Source organism: Canis aureus, chromosome 3 (genome assembly GCF_053574225.1).
Source record: "Canis aureus isolate CA01 chromosome 3, VMU_Caureus_v.1.0, whole genome shotgun sequence".
NCBI lineage: Eukaryota > Metazoa > Chordata > Mammalia > Carnivora > Canidae > Canis > Canis aureus.
Window position 1 is genome coordinate 86,382,570 of NC_135613.1, and position 21,867 is coordinate 86,404,436.

The 21,867-nt window shown below is 44.5% G+C and overlaps 1 protein-coding gene across 8 annotated transcripts in view; it reads left to right on the forward strand.

Moving 5' to 3' along the window:
- Nucleotides 1-21,867, forward strand: part of NTM (neurotrimin) — a 942,893-nt gene that overhangs the window by 824,015 nt on the left and 97,011 nt on the right. For all 8 annotated transcript variants that reach the window (XM_077894211.1, XM_077894212.1, XM_077894217.1 and 5 more), the window contains one exon: nucleotides 2,178-2,303. In XM_077894211.1, coding sequence (XP_077750337.1) covers nucleotides 2,178-2,303 — 126 coding nt within the window. The remainder of the gene's footprint in view (nucleotides 1-2,177; nucleotides 2,304-21,867) is intronic.

The following is a 21,867-nucleotide window of genomic DNA, read 5'->3' on the forward strand; positions in this document are numbered from 1 at the left end:
TCTGGAAGATCTTATGGAAGGGATGGTGACTCAACTGGACCTTGAACAATTCCAATAGGTATACATTGGGAGGAGGTTGGGGAGAAGAATCTACATGACCAAAATCATCAGCAAAGGCATGGGGATTAGGATCCAAAAGTGCAACACATGCTTATTAATGAGTGTTCCCAGTTGTCTGATGTGGGGAAAGGGGTGGAAGACAATATGCAAGAAAGGAGGAAGGAACACGGGCTAGAAAAAGATACTGGCATGATACCCCCTTTACATGGAGAAGAAAATCCAGCACAATTAAAAGTGAATGATTAATGGTTCAAGTAGAAGAAAGGCCAGCATGGAAATTTCCAATCAATCTGATTTCCACGTGATGGCCATCATCTGGCCTTAGGACAAGGAATAAGGTCAACATTTAGGTTTCCTAGGATCTCCAGCTGACCAGACAGCATTATGTATTAGGTGGATGATGTGCCTGGAATTACATACCCTGATGGCCTAGAAAGGGGCTTATTCAAGGGAAGGACCTAATATGAGAACCTCAAGGGACCTGGATAGAGGGGACACTTGTAAAGAACTAAGGTGTCAAAACTAGTGTCTGTGAGACTGAACTGATATGTGTTAGTGATCCAGTCCTGATGTTGTATGAACATGTAGCAGGTTGGAAAGGGGATTTCCTTGCATATCATTTGTTGGGCTTTTGCTGTGGTTGTAAATATGAGTATGTCATGGTTCAGTCTGTCAAAACGTTCTTGGTTAGTGGATGAGAGATGCTAAGTAAATAACCAAAATATAGTAGGATAAGTGCCAAGAATTGGAGTCTGGGGGCACAATAAATGGTACCCTTTATTTTTTCTAAAGATTTTATTTATTCATAAGAGACACAGAGAGAGAGGCAGAGACACAGGCAGAAGGAGAAGCAGGCTCCCTGCAGAGAGCCCGATGGGGGACTCAATCCCAGGACCCTAGGATCACGCCCTGAGCCGAAGGCAGATGCTCAACCACTGAGCCACCCAGGTGCCCCAACACCCTTACTTTGCAAACCAATTGGCAGATAAGACAAACGAACAGTCATGCTTGAGCTAAATATCATTTTCACTGGTGGTAAAGATGGTTCTAGAGAATTAGGCTTAGATGTGCAGCAACAATGAGCTTCTAATTTGGAACCCTAGAGTGAGACAGGTGCACACAGGCAAGTGCCGGCTATCCTGTGGGGTCTACAGATCCCCTCCGGATGCTGTCTCCATGAAGCATGTATGAGGAGAACCACAACAAAATATAACTTCCTAAGGGAAGCCTGGTTCCAAAACAAAAGACTGAAGGAAGTCGGCATCCTGCTCCCAATTTTACCAATTAGAATGGGGGATTAATTTAGAGTACAGAAAGAAAAAAAGACCAAGTGGGTTATGTCTAATTGGAAATCCTCTGATTCCTCATCAGGTAACTGTAATGTACCCTGGGGGCACAAATGAGAAGCAGCAGTAACTTAGATTTGTGAAGGAAGGCAAAGAGGAATAGGGGTAGAGAAAGCTGCAACAACGTGGAATCTGATTTGTACCTTTAAGGATGACCAGAAGTTTTGGACATCCTAGGAAGGACATAAGGAACAGTGTAGATCTCAAATGCATGACGGCCAGGAAGGACATGGCGGGTTGGGATAATAGGGACAGTAAGGAGAGGGGGAATGACGGGGAAGGGTAGTAGAAACACAGATTACTGCTGGACTCTGATCGGCCTGGTACCCAGGGCTGAGAAGCTTGAGTATTTTCAGGTGGGCAATAGGGAGCACCTGGGGGTGTTTAGGCAGATATGATGCAACCAGAATCGCATTATAAAAAGAGGACTGACTGCGGTGTGGAGAATGACTCGTGGATGTGTGTCGGAGGTGGGTGGGGGTGAGAATGGAGAAGGAAGCGGGTGGAAGCTAGGGGAACAGTTCTTGCAGTATTGCAGTGGAATCCATTCCCACTCAGATTCCCTGACTCTGTGTTTGAATGGGAGGAAATAGAAGCTAAATTCGAGGTAAGATATTTCTTTCATGCTTAAGGTAATTTCTCTAATTTCTCATCATTTATTCCTACAGTCCCGATATTTCAGCCCCTGGGTTGTTCTGCAAACTATCATTGTAAGACAACAAAGACATATTTCAATGAGATTTTTATTTCCCTTCTGTTTTGTTTCCACAGTATCTCCTAAAATTGTGGAGATTTCTTCAGATATCTCCATCAATGAAGGGAACAATATCAGCCTCACCTGCATAGCAACGGGTAGACCAGAGCCTACGGTTACCTGGAGACACATCTCCCCAAAAGGTAAGAGAGGAAATGGAAGAATTATTGGCCAGGGCTAGGAGGTCGTGGCACCGGTGGCTTTGCCCAAACAGTCCTACATTTGGGGTATCCTGATAACAATGTACCTGTGGCTGTGCAGAGAATTTCGGTGTCCTCTGCAAGACAGGAATATATCCTGTAAGACTGCAGAAATCAAATTTGGGGATCTCTCAAATCCCAGGGAAATGAATCCCAGTTGTTTCTGGGTGAAATGGTGGTAAGATGTTCTGGGTGAATTCGACTGATCCTCTTTACTGATGGAACAATCAGCATAGGTGGCATTGTTCAGGTGGTTGTCGTAAGATACTGAAAACACAAACACACCACGAGGCGTGAAAGCTTTGAATGGCCAGAGTCCTAAAATGAAAAAGTCTAAGTCTGCTTCTTCAGCACTGACAGATACCTGGCCCCTAGCCCATTAGTTGTTTTGTGGTTTTGTTGTTGTTTTACTCTGAGTAATCCTAGAAAACAAATATAGGGCAATGTGACTAAATTGCAAAATTTGCTTTGGGTAAATGTCTAGATGTTTTGTAGACCAGACTAAGTGTTGTTTTGTGCTTTCATGGATTGAACGTTCAACCTTTAGAATTTAAGGGGAGATGCCATTTATCATTAAGCTAGCTTTTATCCAAGGTGCATTGAATTATTTCATTTGTTTTTAAATATGTACTGAGAAAAAAAAAACAAAAAATAAAAAAAATAAATAAATATGTACTGAGTGCTTGTAATAGCCCAGGCACTCTTCCGAGCACTGAGGATGTGGCAATAAAGCAAAACATACAAGTTTCTTGTCTTCTTATGAGCTTACAGTCTCAGGAGACAAGTGACAAAAAACCATGAGTATACAGTATAAGAAGGGGGGACAAGAATGAGAAGATAGAGCAGGATACATTGACGGAAGGACCGGAGGTTTGGTCAGGGAAGGCCTTTGAAAAGGTGACATTTGAACAGAGATGTGAATAAAGATGCCGGGCAGCCCAGGTGGCTCAGAGGTTTAAGTGAATAAAGATGCCTCATTTCAGTGCTTATTGCTGGTTAATGTGAACTGTATTTAAATAAGTGTGTGCGTGTGAGTGTGCGTGTGCACGCGTGCACGACCGTGCGGCTGAGTACTGCACATTTAAGGAGTCTAAAGGAACCATAGTAGTGGATGTCTGCTTGGTGTTGCAGGTTGGGTGCCCAAAGAAGACCCTGAGTAACGCCATTGGGGTGCAAGAAGTTTATTTGAGGAGCTCTTGGGATCAGCTCCTGTGACAGGGAAGGGACAGAAGCAGGGTTTGGCTGAGGGAGAAGCTGAGCTGCTTGAAGACCCGTGGAGTGTCTCAGCTGACCCTATGGAGAGCTACCCTTACCCTTTAGCAGCGCTCTCTGTGGGGGTGAGAGATGGCCTCTTACACCAGCAGAGCATTCAGTCCCAGAATTTGGGCTGTCCCCTGAAGGATCATTACCCTGGGCCAGGTGACTTTAGGTGAGACAATCCTCATGAGCGGTGGCACCAGACTTCTGCCCCCCAGCAGCACATCTACCCACTGGGGCTGACACCCTCCCCTCTTGGAGGGGAGAGCATCGCAGTGTCCACCACACCAGGGCCTTTAAGTAAAATCCGTTCAGGACACTGGAGGGGCCCTGACACCTCACTCCCTCTCCCGGATAGTGACAGACTTGCCCTCCTACAGCTTCTCGGGGCGGGGGGGGGGATGGAATTTGCAGTACATTTGGCCTGCAGCGGGGGAAACTACCCCATGCCACCATTTCTGACGCTACCACCTGAGCAACGGGATGGGAGAGGGCCCTTGCAGGCTGCGATTCTCTCGGCTGGGTAGGGCCTTCCTGATGGACTGGCCCAGAATCTGGGAGGAGACTCCTGCTGCGCAGGAGAGCATCCTTGAGAGAACGTAGCCCTAGGGCACCTCCGAAGGATGGGTGGTCGAAAGGGGCAGACGTCCCGAGTCCACGGTGCCCGCCCTTCATCACTGCTGAATGCGGAGTCCCCAGTGCTCCCGGCTGCCAGGGTGGTCTGTGCCTTCAGGGTCTGCGGATCATTCATCATCCTGGGTGGACTGGCTTTGCCTTCTGTCCGGAGGCACCGGGCCCGCCCTCCTGCAGGCCTCCCTCTGGCCTCCCTTGGGTGTCTTCTCTTTCTCTTCTGGCTCTTCCACTCTTTGTCCTTTGCTGGGTCCCCTTTTCTCCTTCTCCTCTGTTGAGCTTCTCCTTTGTCTTGCCCTTTCATGCTTTGTGTTTTTATTCTTTCCTTTCCCTTTCTCTCTCAGTGTCTTAAACACTTGTGCATTAATTTCCATTCTTTCCACATACCCCACCACCACCACCCCTTCTCACAATTACTTTGTCTTTCCTCTGGCATTGGAGCCCTCTTCCTTTTATCTTGCTGGAGTTCACACTGGCGCACCTTAGAGTCCTTCCCCCCCCTTGGTGGCCATCCAGCAGACTCATTTCCCCAGAGGACTTTACCTGAGCCTGTGCCAGATGCTTCCATTTTACTGGGGTTTTGGCTGCTATGGAAACAGAAGATGGATCAAGGGGAGAGGAGCAAAATAATCAGAATTTACCTGTGGATCAGAGTAATTTAGATGAACAGCCGTTTCCAGATCCCTGGTCCAGATTAGCTATCCCAGATTCAAACTGATGAGACATGCCAAGCAGTAACTAATCACCTTGAACTCACCAGGGTGCCGTTTTCCCTGTGATTGATTATTTGGAGATCAGAGGTGTCATTGGGCTGCTGCCAGGTCTGAACTGAAGCTGGAGACCCTTAGCCGTCAGACCTTCATCTTCCCCCACTAAATATTTCCAAAACGGTACTTATTTTAAATAAGTTGGGACAGGCTTGGGGTTCCTTGGAGGAAAAAAATATAGGACGCATCTCAGAAAAGGCTCCAGAGGCAGAGAGCTGTTGTCATCTTTTGTCCCATCCTGTGGGGGTAGATCATGTTTCATTCTGGAGCATTCTCACACAGGTACCCATTATAATCCCTGAATCGATAGCTGATGGAAGCTAAGCACGTCGGCAACCCTGATGGCTTCATTACATTTTATCCCTCCAGACGGATCTGTTTGTTTTGTACATTTCTGAAAAATCCGAGTTTTTTCCATCATAACTCATATGGTGCTACATGTAATAAATTTACATAAACCTCCTTAGAATATATAGGAGCCTTGACCACCTTTTATGTGAAAAAGGGGAACAGGAGTGTTAACCACCACTTAGTAACTGGCTCCTACTATTTTGATACACAGCCACTTAGGAGTAACATCTGGTTGGAAGAGGGTAGAGGAGCCTTGTCCTTGAAATCACCTGCCTGGCACTTTACGTCGGATGGAGAAAACGTCATTTATCCATATCCAAGATGGAGAGGGAACGGAGGCCTCCCAAGCCACATCGCTGTGCTACCATTGATCATGGGAAGCGGTTTCCTCTTACTCCTGGCAACATGTCTTCTAGTTCCCCTCATGAGCCTACCACTCCCAAGAGGTCAAGAAGAAAGTACACGAGTTTGGAAAGATGCCCGCCCTCCCTCTACACAGCTGCTCTGGAGTGTGCGAGTGTTGCTTACACCTGCATTGGCCTTGATCTTTTCAGAAAGACGCGCCCTCGTCTCCCTGTCTCACATGGAAATCCACTTGGATCCATACGAATGTTTTATTGGCCCCTTGCCTAACTCTGTAAAAAGTACTAGCATCCTACTGCAGTGGCCCAGGTGGCCTCAGGGACCTCTGTCTCCTATAGACACATTCCCCATTCATGGCTCTGTATCTTGTCTTTCGTCCCCGTCTAGGCATGCAGGAATTTATTTTTACACAGCTCTAAGCTCTAGTCTTCTTGTGTCCAAAAGAATACTTTCAATGTTCTCTATTCCTCTGAGTCTTCCCTAAGGAAATAGAAATACCATCTCTTTCAGGATATCCTAAAAGGTGCTTATTAGCACCTCTCTCTTCATGGAAAAGTATTCTCAAAGTCAAATGTTTAGGTTTCCAGTTGCTATTGGGTTTTAAGAGCTTTAGAGAGGAGGCTGCGATTCCTATATTACCACAACCCCGAGATCCCAACATGAAACTCGGATGAAGGTATGAGTCCGATTGTTCTTGTCTGAGTTCTTTGATGCATATGGAACCAGGAATCACTGAGCGTCCTAATGGAGCTGCCCTCTTGAGTGTCCTGACCTCTTCCTCTCTCCCATCATACAAAACACTGAAAATAAAAACCTCACCAAGGCTGCTAAAGGAATACTTCGTACCTAGACATTGGTTGGGGGATCAGTAAGGTCCAATGAGCTATTTACAGAGTGTGTCTTGATTTCTGGTCCATGAGTTCCTTGAGACCTACGTCTCTTTGAGGCCCTACATCTCACTTTGCTTCTTCACCTTCTAGCTCAATGCCCAGCATCTGGAAAGCATTCAAGGAGTATTTGTTGATTCAGTAAGCAAGCACTTACCTTTGCCAGTGCCCCCGAGAGGCAAGCCTGTACTCCTGGTTCAAAGACTTCATCCTGAACCCTGAGAAATTCTCTTCTACTTTGATATCGCTGTTGGGACCTGGTGCGTTTCCTGCTGGAGCTCAACTGGGAGGTCTCCAGGACATTTTCTCTGGTCTTCACAGGATTGTCAAGCCTTTCCTGAAGTCCCTCTACTGGGGAACCTGCTATGGCAGGGCTTGACTCTTCCTTGAGGAGAGATTCCTTTTCAAGTACTCTTTTGAAAAAGTTGAGAAGGCTCACAAGTGACTTTGAAAGTGGGTCTTCTGTGAAATCCCTTCCGCTTCCCTCACTGCCTCAATCACTCCCCCTGATGTGTGTGTTTCTCTCACCTTGTCTTCATCTGGCCTTTCTGGGCTCTTGATCCTTTTGGTGTATTACTCTTCCCAACCCTAATTATACCTAAACCCTCAGTGGCTCCCAACAGTTTCATAAAATAATCCCATATATTGCCAGGGAAAGTTAGTTCAATGGTATATGAAAATCTGCTGCACCTCATGGGTTAAAAAAATAAAAATCCAAAGAGAGAAATCAGTACCAAAAAAAAAAAAAAGAGAGAGAGAAATATTAGTTGAAAAATTCTCCCTGCCTTCCCCCGCCCTCCTACAGTATATGAATTAAAGTGGGAAAGAGATTGATTGGTTTTTCCCAGGGCCATAGAAAGACTCTGGGTGCAGAATGAGAGCAGGACCACATGTCTATATTTGCAACCCAGGCCCTGTTACGGAACCCTTCCCTTTCCACAGTGTGCAGTGGACCATACCTGCAAGACTGAGCAACCTTCCCCAGCTGCCAAATCTCTTCCTGTCCACCTGAGCTCCCCTGCTGTACTTGAAGAGGCCCAGGGACAGTTGGTTTCTCTGGACCTTGTTTCTCATGGTTTTAAAAGGCACCGAAAACCTCACCAAGTTGGTGAGGACAAAGTGACCCTTGGATGGAAGCCCTTCTCCTTGCCAATGCCCAGAGTCCTTCCCTCTGTACCCCCCCTCCACGCCCACCTATTTCCCCATTTGTCAGCACTGACAGGTCTTCCTCCCCAGCCAAGCAGGACACTGAAGCACTAATTGGCACTGGAGGTATCACAGCTTGAGTTCAACCAGAGCTGGCAGGCGCCATGACTCCAGTGACAGCTCTGTGAAAAAGTGTCAGGAGCAGAGCTGTGGCATGCCATCGGCTGACTGCAGCACCCTGGCACTAATGAGCAGTCTGTCAGCACCAGCATCAGGGACCCCATGTGGCACAGAGATCATTAGGATGGCAGACGAGAAAAACTTCTCCAGCAAAGAAGAGCTGGGGATGGAAGGCAAGGAGGACAAAATGGAACTAAAGGCATCTCCTTGCCCACAGATGGTTACCACCCAGCAGGAGAAAACCAAAAAAGCTCCCCTCTACCCCCCAAAAAAGGTAAGAAAGAAAAAGATGTTTTTAAAATATCTCTGTGCCAACTCTGGACAACTCTTAGACTCTCATTTTGATTGGGTTGCCCTGTAATTAATCAATACAGGCCATAAATCCTTACTAGAGTAGGCCAAGGGGGCTCGGTGAATAAATTCACTCTCCAGTCATGGTTGCCTGTGCTATGAAACCAGGCAAGTGGCCTGAGTTCCAAAGAAAGAAGGACCTGAGGCAAAAAAAAAAAAAAAAGGAAGCCTTGGGATCTGTGTCTTTTTACAACTTTTCAGGGTAGGCTCCCTGCCCAGGAAACCTGCTGAGCTGCCAGCTGCTTACCTGTCTTCCACTGGAGTATGAGAATCGAAGAGACATAGGAGAGAAGCTTTTTATTTTCCCCTTTGTTACTTCACTCCGGAGGTGTGTTTGGGAAATGGCCAGTGAGTCTGCTCTATTTTTCTGCTTCCTGAGGGCAGGTATGAATTTTCCAGCTCCATTCTTCTGCTTCAGGCATTCTGGAATGTCTGGCCTTTCTTTGAGGTTCTGGCTACCTGTAATGGCCCCATCTTCACAGGTGGAAGCTGCCTCCTAAGGCGGCCATCTGTCTGAGGGAGATGGGCCTTGAAAACAGGTCCAGCTGGATTTGAAGTCCCCTCCACTGCTCAATGGCTAGGTCACACCAAGGTAGCGATGAACCTTCTGGAAGAGGCATCTCTTTATAAGCTTTGTTCTTGCTCCCTGGCATAGCATTGAGAGATTTATTATTTGGTTCTGGACCCCATTTGCCCCACATGCTGCAATCACACCAACAACGTGACATTTGCTGCATAGTTGGTGCCTTTACCTTTGCACTTACCATCTAGTCTTCCTATATCATCTCCTTGCACCTTTCGGATAGAGTTTTACCTTTGTCCTAAGACCATGCTCAAATGTGACCAGTTCAGAGGTCTCTGGTGACTTTCTTCAGGCAAAGTGAGTCACCTCTTTTTTTTTTTGAGATACCATAGCTCTTTGCACAGACTTCTAACAATGGCAATTCTTACTGCGACTCATAGGCTCATGAGGCCCTCTTCCTGTCCAAGGGATCAAGGAGAGCAGGAACAGTTCTTATGCTGTTTTATTTTATCACAAACTCAGTGCCTAGCACAGCACCAGATGTTTGCAGGCCCTGTGATTGTTGAACAAAAAGGTGTCCAATCTATGGATACCGTATGTCCCATCCCTTTTTAAAATTAAGTCTTTCTGGTGCATAATTGAAAATAAAAGCAGTTATAGTGAGTAAAGGGCAATATACAGGAGCTTCATCTCTTCATATCATCCTTTACTGTCTATAATATGTTTCTCAAACGAGTCCAAAGATTTTATAAGAAAAGATCCCCCCCCCCTCCCACTGGTCTGCTCCCAGGACCAAGCCTAAGACTCTTCATCTGCAAAACAGAAATAATAAGACCTTTCTAACATGGATGTGGTGAGGTTTACGTGGACTCTTCAATGCCAAGCTCCTGGCCCCATGATGACATGTAGTAGGTACCCAACAACATTAGCTTCCGCAGCCCCAGCCAGCACCTTCCTCTCCCTCCCACCCATGAGACAAGAACAAAAGGGGAAGAAATTAAAATTCTTTTCTCTGAAAAGGTTGAATCCTTACAAAAGCTGAAGCTCAGTCAATTGCCAGAATGGATAGATATTCAAAGATGCTTAATCAGCACCTCCCTCATCACCCCCCCCACCATTTTCTAATTAACGTAGGTACTTGATTAAAATTCCCAGAGTACCCCCAAGTAGCTATCCCAGGAGAACCAAGTAATTGCTATTGCAAAAGATATTACAGTGGTCATTGATGGTGGAAGAAAAAAAAAATAATTGCATCATAATTGAAAGTGGCAGATCTCCTGTCCACAGTAGCAGCAGAGCATACGGTATTAGGCCCAACCTATACAGAGAAAGCGATTTATTATGATAAAGATAAACCAGTGGCGCAACTTCAAGTCTGAGGCAAAGTGATCGAGAAACTCGTTAAGCGAATGGTTTAGACACAGACACACCGACCAAGGTGGGAAAGAAGAAAGCCGAGGAAGGCATTTACTGATGACTGTTTAATTCCGTAATTCTCTTTAACTGTAAAATTACAGCGAGTTAGATACAGTTAGGGTAAAATTTGCCAATGTCAATAAGCGTTTTCATAAGTTTAAAATTTATGATCTGGTTTAAAGCAATATTATAGCTGTGCAACTTCCTACCTCAAAGAAGAGGAGAATCATAAAAAGACTAGTGGGGAAATTAATGAGTTCAATGTGGCTGGATTGAGAACATATGAAATCAAGCCTCCGTCTAGAAACCAAGGGCAGGAGTGCATACCACAGACACTGTTTGTGGTTTTACCCAATTATTTTAAAACCCTTGAAAAATGTAGAATCAGACGTCTGCTGAATTCAGACATTGCTAACAGCATCTTTCCCCACACTTTCCTTAGTCAGGCTATTTATGCTGGTACTTGGTGACCGTTACTATGCAGAATTGTTTTGATAGAACAAAAAAGGAAACATAAAAGCAAGAGGATTGTATCATCTGCCCCGCAGATGCTAACCAGCCCTGGCTGAGTAAGATGCAAAGGACTTCTGAAAATGACAGCCCATCCAGGAGACCTCATTTCTGATGAGCACCTGTAGTTAGGCAGCTCTACTTGGGGTGTAAGAAGGGTCTCAGCAGGGCTTCACCACCACAACCACAGTGACCTCTTCTCCATCAGACCCGCGTAGACACTAAAGGCTTTGGGGTCCTGTGTTGGGGAGCCACCAAGAACAGCCATGCCAACTTGGAGAGAGTTTCCATTCCAAATGTCCTTATCACCAGGACTTCAATGTGTAGATCTGACTTTGTACCACACTTTTGAATCCTGAATCGTGGCTTGATCTGAGATGACTGCTTTCCCCCTAGAGTCTAGATTATAACCAGAGTCTCTTTTATCCAAGAGTAACAAAAACAGTTTGTGGATGCTTAAAAGTGTACTAGGTACTCTTCTGAACATTTACGCATGGTAGTGTGGATTATTCACAACAGCAGTGTGAAGCACGTCCCATGATTAGGCTACTTTACCAGTGAGGGAGGGAGGCTTGGAGAGGTCAGGCTAATGGATCAAGGTCACACAGCTCCGAGATGCACTGCTGAGATCCAGCCCCAGCACTGTCTCCAGAATGTGCTTCGCCACTGCTATACAGTGCCATTCTCAAAGGCTGGTCCCTGCACTAGCAGCGTTAGCATCACCTGGCTTACGCCCCAGAGCTAAGGTGGGAGACCCAGAAGTCTGCACGTTAGCCAATCCCTCAAGTGCTTCTGATCACACTCACATTCAAGAACCTACTGTATATTAGTTGCCTTGTGCTGGGCCCTTTACTTTACATACTTGATACCACTTAATTCTCATGAATGGTCTAATAAGTAGATACTATTTTCATATTAGTGGTAAAGAAATGGAGATTTGAGAGGATAATTTCCCCACAAATATGAAATGGCCAAGGTGAAAGTCAAATCTAAGTATTTTCTACTCCAAGATCCATATTCTTAATGTGTATTGATTTCCTGCCTGATTGCTGACCCATTGCTTCTTCTGGATCTTCTGAGACATGTCTATAGTCTGGTTTCACATTTCCTGCCAGCCCGGGGCTTATGGTCTCTGGTTTGTCCACTTTTTCACACCATTCTTTCAAAGTCACCCACACCCTTGTTCAGACACTGGACTCTGGTTGGGGCACTGGGCTTGGCCTTGGCATTCCATCCTCCCCAGTGATCTGAGGCTCCTTTCAGTGGATCTTTGCATGAAACCTCTGAGCAGAGGACAGAGCCCAGCATGGAGGGTCGATTTTGCCTCAGTTCTCAGCTGAGTTCTCTTCCTCCTACTGAGTAGGCCTTTGTGAGTTTTATGCTCTCTCACCCTTCCCCTTCCACCACGGGACCAGGACCCGTGGCAGTGATGCAGCTGCTCTCTGACTTGATTTATTTTTTCTTCATGTTAAATACTATCGTTCTCTCACACAATGGTATGTCCTCTGCTTTGATTGTTATTATTAGGTTGTTTTACACTTTAACAGCTTTAGATATGAAAAGAAATTGCTGGATTCCAGGGTATGTTTTTCATTATCTGACTCCATTCAGTTTCCCTACGTGTCCTTGTGGTATTTGGCATACTTTATCTTCGTAGTGGTGTAAAATGCTTTTACTACTGGAGCCAGGACAGTGGGGAGGGAATGAACGGAATACCAATGTGGTTCCTCTCAGATCAAGGAAGCTCCAGCCTCCTTCCTGGCTAGACTGCACAGGTTCTCCGAGAATTACTGCACGGTCAGCTTGGTCATCACCTTTGAATTTGAGGTCAGGAAGCTGTAGCTCTTCCATCCCTAGGAGAATCATCTTTGCCAATTCTCCCCAACAGTGACTGATTCCTCTTTGCTCACACCCACCCCTCGCCCCAAAAAGCAAATCCCTCTTCCCTTTTCTAACAGAGAGTTCAGAGGAATGACTTTGTTCTTTCATCAGTTCCTCCATAATGGGTTCAGGACTCCTGTTTAACTGTTCTGCACTCAGGAAGCCTTGTGTTCCTTCTCTAATTTCCTGCATCACTGGTTTGCCCTCTACTGAATGGTTCACTGGGGTCACTGTGGTTGAAGATATTTGGCTAATCATCTGCATGAGAGAAAGAGACAAATGGCTTTCTCCCTTCACCAATTAATTTATTCTATCACCCACTATTCCAGAAAATGATTTAATCAGGGAAGGTGACACAGATTCCCCACATTCCCCAGAAAAATTCCTTGGCAAAACAGGTTTGATTGTCCCTGTATGAATTCATGTGTTCCTCAATAATTGCTTATGAAGCAACTTCTGTCTGCTGAATGACTGTCCTAAGGCATTGGAGACACATGAATGAGCAAAGCAGACAAAACCCTGGCTTCAGAGAGCTTCTAGTGAGAGAGAAAATAAGCTGATGGATATGTAAACCTTATAATGTGTTATATGGTAATTACTGTGGAAACATTAGTCAAGATAAAAGGCAAAGTGATTATCAGCATGTGTTGGGGGTTGCTGTCTTTTTGTTTAAACAAAAACTTCTGTTAATTGTCAACATTTCTAATGTTCCAAATTTAGGATACTAAGTAAATATTAGTTTTACTATTTCTATGTCCCTATTCACTTTTATTTATTTATTTTTTTTCCTATTCACTTTTAACCAATGTTAAGATTTTTAATGTTATGGCAAAAGTTTTTTTTTAAATTTTTTTTTTTATTTATTTATGATAGTCACACAGAGAGAGGAGAGAGGCTGAGACACAGGCAGAGGGAGAAGCAGGCTCCATGCACCGGGAGCCCGACGTGGGATTCGATCCCGGGTCTCCAGGATCGCGCCCTGGGCCAAAGGCAGGCACCAAACCACTGCGCCACCCAGGGATCCGAAAAGTTTTTAAACATTCAAAGAAAATCGTATTTTTGTCATTAACGACTTAAGATTATTTTGCATGGTTTAAGCTTATGTGGGTGTTGTAATCTTAAACAGACAGGGATGGAGTCATTAAGAACACAGCCCATGAGGGTTGTGGGAAGACACTGGACTAACCCCAGAAGGAACGTTCTTGGCAGGGCTAGTGGTGAATACAAAGGCCCTGAATCAGGACACAGCTGCCAGGGTCAGGGTCATCAAGGAGCCCATGGGGCTATCAGATTTATGCACTGCCTACCTTCTTCTTAATGGATTATAAGCTTTATGAGGGGAAGGAACATGCTCTTTCTTGTTTAATGTTGTGTACACCAATGGTTATCATGTGCCTGTCAAATTACAGACATTCAGGAATTACTTGTTCAAGGAATGGGTGAATCAAGTCAGCATGGACTTACACTATGAAGAGTGGAGCATGCTGGAAAGTTACAAGCTGGTTCCTTAATTAGTGATTACAGGTTCTGGAGAATAGCATGATCAGGCCAATCACAGTGCTAGAATATGGTGAGACAGAAGGGAAGGTCCATGGAGAAGAGGGGTCCAGGAAGCTGACAGTGCAGGTGTCTGACAAATCATCAAAGGGATGTTGAAGTCATAGCCAATGATGGCTGAGGTTAGTGACAAGTAGGACTGTGAGCCATGTGAAAGCCCTCAAAGAGTCATGAGGAGTTCAGGACATCAGTCATTGGCAGCAAGGACAGGTAGCTGCAACATTGCCAGAGGGAAAAAGCTTTGAAAGGGTTTTCAATAAAAATGTGAAAGAGGAATGGTCTCCAGGTGATCTTGAGGAGTGAAAGGACCATCACCCCAACCTCCAGATGCCAAAAAAAACAATCCAGCAATTTCTTGAGAGAGCCACAGAGGATGTGTTGCCCTCAGGAAGTAGCTGGACTTTCATTACTTAAGGCAGTTCAGGTAGTGGTCAGCCTAGGGGCTGAGGGCCAGACAGAGGGTCTCGCTTAGGTACCGAGTGGTGTTCCCCAGAATGTAAGGCGGGGAGAAGGGGGGATGAAAGAGCCGCAGGACATTGGTGATGGGGGGAAGGGTCTGGTTGCAGAGTCACCTGGGCAGTGACAGGAGTGAGGCATGTTGGATTTAAATTGTTCCCAATGGAAGACAGTAAAACTGCATTTTGCAGATTTCAGCTGCAGCCTGTGCCTGTGGTAAGGGTTAGGAATCTCTTTTCTTCCTAAACCTTAAGGTGAGGTAGTGACAATGGTAGCTTTTGGCAAGGTCAAGCCTTTCTTTATGACCCAGAGCAAGGGGACTCACTTTTTCAAGGCCATTAAAAGGTCAAGGTCAGAGATCATGAGATAGTAGGAGAGGAGGGGAGTGTAAAGAATTAAGAGATATGTAGCCGGGCCAATTGCCAGAAGCTGGTAATAGGGTCAATGTGAGGTGAGAGTGCAGGCAGAGACTATGTTGACAAGAACTCCTAGGTACCTAGAATGGTCTCCTTACTGCCTGTTTTGAGGGATTAAGGCTAATTATCTATCTGGCTTTTCTCCTATGTGGCAATAGGTAAGGTGTTAGGAACTAGCTGGTGTCTGATTTATTTTTGTCCATTGATCCATGTAGGCTAGCTCCCTTTTCTCCAAAAATGATCATGACAACTCCAGACTTATTTATTTATTTTTTTAAAGAATCAAGATTTATTAGATTGAACAGAAATGATAGAGTACAGCAGAGTTATAATAAATAGAAAGGATCATCTTTTATTCAACAGATATTTATTGAGTACCTAAAGCACAAGAGTGCATGTCTAGGTCCTTCTGACTGTGTGGTGAACACAGCATCCAAAGTCTCTGCCTAAAAAAAAAAAATAAATAAAAAAAAAACAAAAAAAACAAAAAAAAAACTCTGCCTTGTGGAGCTGCGACAAGGAAGTAAAGGTAATATTTGATAAATAAATATGCCACCTAGTGTCAGGGAAAGATTGTTTTGTGGAAGAAAAGGACACATTTACCCAGAGATGCGATAGAGAAGGGTGAGTGGTACTACATTAGAGTATCAGGAGCAGCCTTGACAGATACCTAGAGGCCCAAGGGAAGTGAACCCATGGATGGGATGTATCAAGAGAGAGTATTCCAAGCAAAGATATCTGCAAATACCAAGACCACGTGTCCAGAACATGCTTAGTGTGTATGAAAAACCATAAGAATGTGGACACAAAGAAGTGACCTAGTATGTGATTAAAGAGAGACAAGGGTCAGATCATGTAGCTCCTGGAAAACCATGTTAAAATTTTGGAATGTATTTGCATCACAAATACTGACCAGTTTTAAGCAACAGAGTGAAATGATTGAATACATGTTGTTCAAGGGTCATTTTAACTGCTTGAAGCAAAAGACAGGGGTCAAGAGGTGAGGTAAGGGTAGCAACTGGGATGCCAATTCAGATACTGCTTTGGTCCCTCAAGGAATGATAATGATGTGAACTGTCGTGGTAGGGTTGAAGGTGGTAAGACCATGTTCAATGTGGAATATATTCTGAATTAAAGCTGCCAAGATTCACTGAGTAAACATGGGAGTTGTGAGGCCGAGGTAAGAATCAAGGGTGACTGAGATTTGTAGCCGGTGCCATTGGCGACTAGCGATACCATTTTCTGCTGCCAAGAACTCCAAGAGGAGCAGATTTGTAGGTGGAAACAGGAGCTTGGAACCTAAGGTTCACAAGTGACGATGCTAGCAGAGAGCTGGCTATGTGAGGGTGCATGGGCTAGAGGAATAAATGTGGGGGTCAGTAGCATCCTCATGGCATTCAGCCCTGTAAGGCAAGCTATCACCTCCTACAAGGTGAGGATGGTTATATGGTTATAGGATAGTTTTGTGGCCTGGGCCTTGGGGCATTCCCATACTGGGGTGCCAAGACAAGAGAATGAGCCAGCACAGATAGTGGTGAGGCAGCAGCCAGAGAGTGACAAAGGTAATCTGAAAGATAAGGAAGAGGATGCTTCCTAAAAGGGGAGAGTGATCCTTGCGTATCCCTTGGAAGACAAGGGAGATGGGGAGCTCAGAATTGGTGAAATGTACTTGCATGAGACCCTGGCTGGTGACAATGGTTCTGGTGCCAGAAGATATGGGGCAAGATTGATTGGAAGGGGAGAGAGTGAGTTGGATGGATGGAAAGGGTAATAAAGTCCTTGAGAAGTTTTGCTATAAAATATGGCATGATGTAGGGTTAGTTTTTGGAGGGGAGTGTGAGGGTAAAGAAGGATATTTTCCCAAAGTCCAGTCTGCAGCCTGGCTTTCCTTGGCCATCTCTTGGCTATTATTGCTGTGTAATCATAGTGGTCCTTGAACAGCATGAATTTGGACTGCCTGGGTCCACTTAGATGAGAACTTTTCTTTTTTTTTATAAATACAGTATAGCACTGTAAATGTATTTTCTCTTCCTTACTGTTTTCTTAATAATATTTTCCTTTCTGTAGCTTCCTTTATTAAAAGAATACGGCATCAAATACATGTAACGTACAAAATACATGTTAACTGACTGTTTATGTCATTGGTAAGGCTTCCGGTTGACAGGCTATTAGTAGGTAGGTTTTGGGGGCTCAAGGTTGATATGTAGACTTTCAACTGCACAAAGTCTCAGCACCCCTGATCCCCATGTCGTCCAAGGGTCAGCTATACTTGTGTTAGGGATCTCAACTGTCCCTCCTCTTTGGGTGAAATAAAAGAAAGAATTAGCTAAGACTGGTCTGTGCTTATGGAGCAACCTATACACTTTGAGTGATCCCAAAATTTCTCTATGTGGCTTTTGAGTGATCTGGGAATTCAAAACCAAAGTCTCCACATTGCTAAAGCAACTGACTGTCTCTGACACTAAGGAACATTGTCTGGAGATGAGACTCTGCTGCCAAGTCCAGTGGAGATCCCACTGAACATTGGCAGCTAAAGCACTTATGGGAAACATTGCTTGGAGTGTGAAAGAGCCCATGACAAGGAGCATCAAGGATGATATCTGCTTATTTATCAACCCCTCCCCCCTTAGAGACCAGGGAAGAAGTTCTCAAAGTCCTCAATATTTGCCCTTCCATGACCAGATACTCAACTAGAACAGAGTATTTGAATTCATCTATTCCTCACCACCAGAACAGGAACCCAGTTAGCCTTGGGCAGACACCCCTTTGGCCACAGAGGATTATCCAGGTGAAACCCTTCCAGGAAGCTCCAAAGGGGATGGGTTAGGATGGCCAACTAAGTACCCTGGAAGAGCTGACAAACACAACCCAAGTTCTATTCTGGGGGAGACAGCCGTCTGGGGAAAATATTTTAGTTCTCTGCAGATGTATGCCCTGGAAATTATGTAAACATCTCTGCTGCCTCAGTGTTGCTGAGTTTAGGTCAGACAGAGTAGAGGGAGCAGATAATCTGTGCTTAATCTGGACTAATGTTGGAGATGGGAGAGAGTTCACCAACCTGGAAAAAAGTACCAGCAGTGACAGGTAGTGACATCTTCTCCACCTAATCCTACAAGTAAGTTCCTGAGAACTCTTCAAAGTATTTCTCCCTCACAGTCCTAACAAACTCCTTCTCATTGCCCACATTACCCTAGAGGCATTTCTTCCCTTTGAGAGGGGAAAAAGGCCCTTGATTGTTATGGCACATTGTGAAATCCATGGAAGAGTTGGAAAGAAGTGGTTCCATCTGTCTTTGCATCTCTGTTTCCAACCAGAACCCTTGGCCCTTGAAAATCAAGGGCAACTTAATGAATGTGACCACAATGTTTACATCAACATAATTTTGCTTTCTTTGGCTTCACTGCCAAGCGTCCACACTGGCCAGTCCTTGTTCTTCTCTTAAACGGCCACATTCCTCTGTGTTGATGTTTTCTCTCTTTATCACAGCACTTTTCTAGGCCTCTTGATTTTGGTCACTCAGGTGTTGTCATGGCAATGACATCCTCAGTAGAGTGGTGCTGCTCATGTTGTCATGGTTATAAGAACCTCTTGATGAGAGCCCTACTTCATTGTTATAATGCAGACAGCAGTAAAGGACCCTAGGATCTCAGCAAGCCTGGATTCTTAGGCTAGGAGCTAGTGTTTCTGTGCCTAAAAATGCAAGTGGCAGTAATTAGACAAATAGCAGCAGTCTAAAATGGTTAGATTCTAACCATATGGAAAGAAGACTGAAAGAGGGATCATCATCATCATCATCATCATCATCATCATCATCATCATCATGATAACCAAAATTTTTAAAGTAGTTGTCTATGTTCCAGGCACTATTATAACCATTTCACATGCATAAACTCTTAAATTTTCTTGACAAACTTGTGACGTAGGTGTTATTACTGTTCTTTTATAGTTCAAGAGACTGAGACCCAGAGAGCTCACATAGGTAACCTGCTCAAAGACGTACACTACTATAGGGTTGGACAAGATGTAACCAGGCAGGTGGGTTACAGAGGCTCCACCCCGAACCCATAGCTCTCCTGCTTACTGGGTGTCCTATTTTTTAATCTATAGCAAAAACCAAGATGAATCAACCCATTCACCAAAGGACATGCTAACTTAGATCATCTTTTTTTTTTTTTGCTAGAATTCAAATAGTTTCTATTTTTATGCCATTTTTAAATTTTAAAATATTTTCATTTGATTCTCTAACAACCGTAAGAGGTTAGTATTGCTATTAGCTTTATTTGACAGATGAGAAAATCCAGGTTGGAAAAAAGCCCTATGATCTTCCAGGAAATGGCTCTTAGACTGTGTGACAGACAAGGCCTGAATACATGGCCACCACTGATTCAGAATCGGGGGCTTTGTCCTGCCCTGGTGCATAACAGACCCTGTGGACGGTGTGATATAGCCCTAACTCTGGGCTATCACCAAACCACCTACAGCACATAATTGCTCACAGTCAACATAATAGTGATAGAAGGAATAAAAGGTAGGCCTTGCAATGTCATTCAGGTAGCCATTTGTCCTCTTTTGCCCTCCTTATTTTATGCCTAATAACTCCACTATTAATGGTAGCTACTTTCATCTATCACAATCTAGGCGGAAGAGCAGCAGCCTTCATTCCATTCCAACTGCTGCCATTGACTCTCTGCTACTTTGAGCAAGTCATTTAACCTGTGGAAGAATCCCAATAAAAGGTTAATTACAGCTCTATGTCTATGCTGATCTTCAGAAAATGACAATTAAACATAAATAAGTTACTTAGAAGCTGGCCTCTGAGAAAGTACAGCTTCTAAGGCCGAAGGAGCTCAGGCCTAAGATTTGATGAATCTTCTCATTTGAGTACGAGGAGATTGGAGGGAGATATACTGAGTGGAGGATGACACTAAGGTTAATAAAGGCGAAAAAAAAACAAAACAAAAAAACAAAAAAACAATAGTAGCAGAGGCTTATAACGTTCTTTTTAATGTGCTAACATTTTACCTATATCAACTCCTCTAATCTTTGGAACTACCCTAAGAGTTTAGCTGCTATTATTATATATATATTTGACGAGTGACAAGACTGTTAAATAGTTTGCTGAAGGTCAGGTAGCTAGTATGGGGTAGAGCTTGAAAGTGAACTTTGCCTTCTGGATCCATCTGCAGATACTGGCATGTTGTCTCTTTCATGGGCATGGGCTGGGTTCCAGAAACCACCTGAGCATCATCAGAGGCATGACATGGTGAACTTTCAAGACTTGAGTTTTTATTATATGACTCGCGAAGCATAGCCCCCTTGGCCACATTGCCCACCCTCTCTGAGCCTTAAGCATCTTATCTGTAGAGTGAGGATCATGATGGGATGTGTACCTGGGCTTGTTGTAAGGATACGTGTGACAATGGATGTGAGTACATGTCCTGTGCCTGGGATAAAATGAAGTCTCAATAAATGTATGTCTCATCAAAGGTGGTGCTGTCAGTGAGCATTAGTGTCTTATTATGTCTGCCATTGACAGGTAGCATCTTATCTTATTTTTAAAAATTGACAGGGTTCTCCTAATACTTGAATAATGTGTCAAAGGTCATATGTTACAAGTCAAATGTGGCTGTCCAATTTTTGTGCCTTTCCACAATACCTCGGTTCATCCACTAGAGTTTGGCCCATACTATTTTTAGATGAACTCTTGGTACACAGGTTATCATTTCCTTTTGACAATCTTCTCCAGAGCCTCAGTTTCCCCTTGAGTCAAACCTCCAGCTGCTTCTAAGATTCCCAGTGGAAACTCCCGGTTCCTAACAAATGCCTGTTGAGCAGAGATGGTGAATACCTGACTGCCCATTGGCTTTGCACCATCCTTTCTTTCACCTGTAAAAGAAAACGTTCATAATTAGCAGCATCGGATTTGGGGAGAAATGGAAGTTCCATTAAAATAGCAGAAAGTAACTGAAGTTTAACCAAAAATAATAATACTGTGTCCTAGGTTTAATAAACAAAAGCACAAATAGAAAAGGCTATTTCTAGCCTAAAAAAAAAAACAAAACAATTTATCTGGTATATAACGGTCCAGTCTTGAGGCGGGATGTGCCCTCCTCATCTCTGGTAAGCAGTGTTCTAGCCACGTAAGTGAAGTGCATGCAGCCATCAGCTGGGATACCTGTCTCTCATCAGGGACATGAGGTGAGACATAAAGTCTTCTCAACTCCCACTTCCAGGAATAGTAACTTGGAATTAGATGTGATGCTGTCCATGGGGCTTGATAACATCGAGATGCTTTGCTGCTCTCCTCATGTGATACTTAAATTAAACATTGGCTTTGAGGATGTTTCCATGTGCCTTTAAAAATGAAAACCCTTTTCTCTGCCTAGCTAATCGATAGGGCAGCCTAGTGGGAGAGGACCCGTCTGCCGCCCTCCCTGAGTGCCATGGCTGCTGAGTGAGTTGAAGGCAAAGTGAGAGAGCCAGGAGGGTCACAGCAGTGTTCCTTTCAAGATCCAAGTCAGATACAAAAGGGAATTAAAAACTTCACATTGAGTTGTTGTCACTCTCCCCGTGTCTTGCCTGGGAGGGTTCTCCAGCTGGAGAGCACTGAGAACACAGCCCTTTGGAGCTATTACAATTCATATTGACTATAAACTTCCCACAGCGCGAATAAGGGAAGGAGGTGCTTGCCAAGTGCTGGGGGGTGGGGAGGGCAATGCAAGTTATTTCACCATCTGATGATATACACCACATTGGGAAACAGGAGGGGGAAAGTAAAGGAGAAAAGAGAGTAGAGTGTGTTGGGAGGCTGGCAAC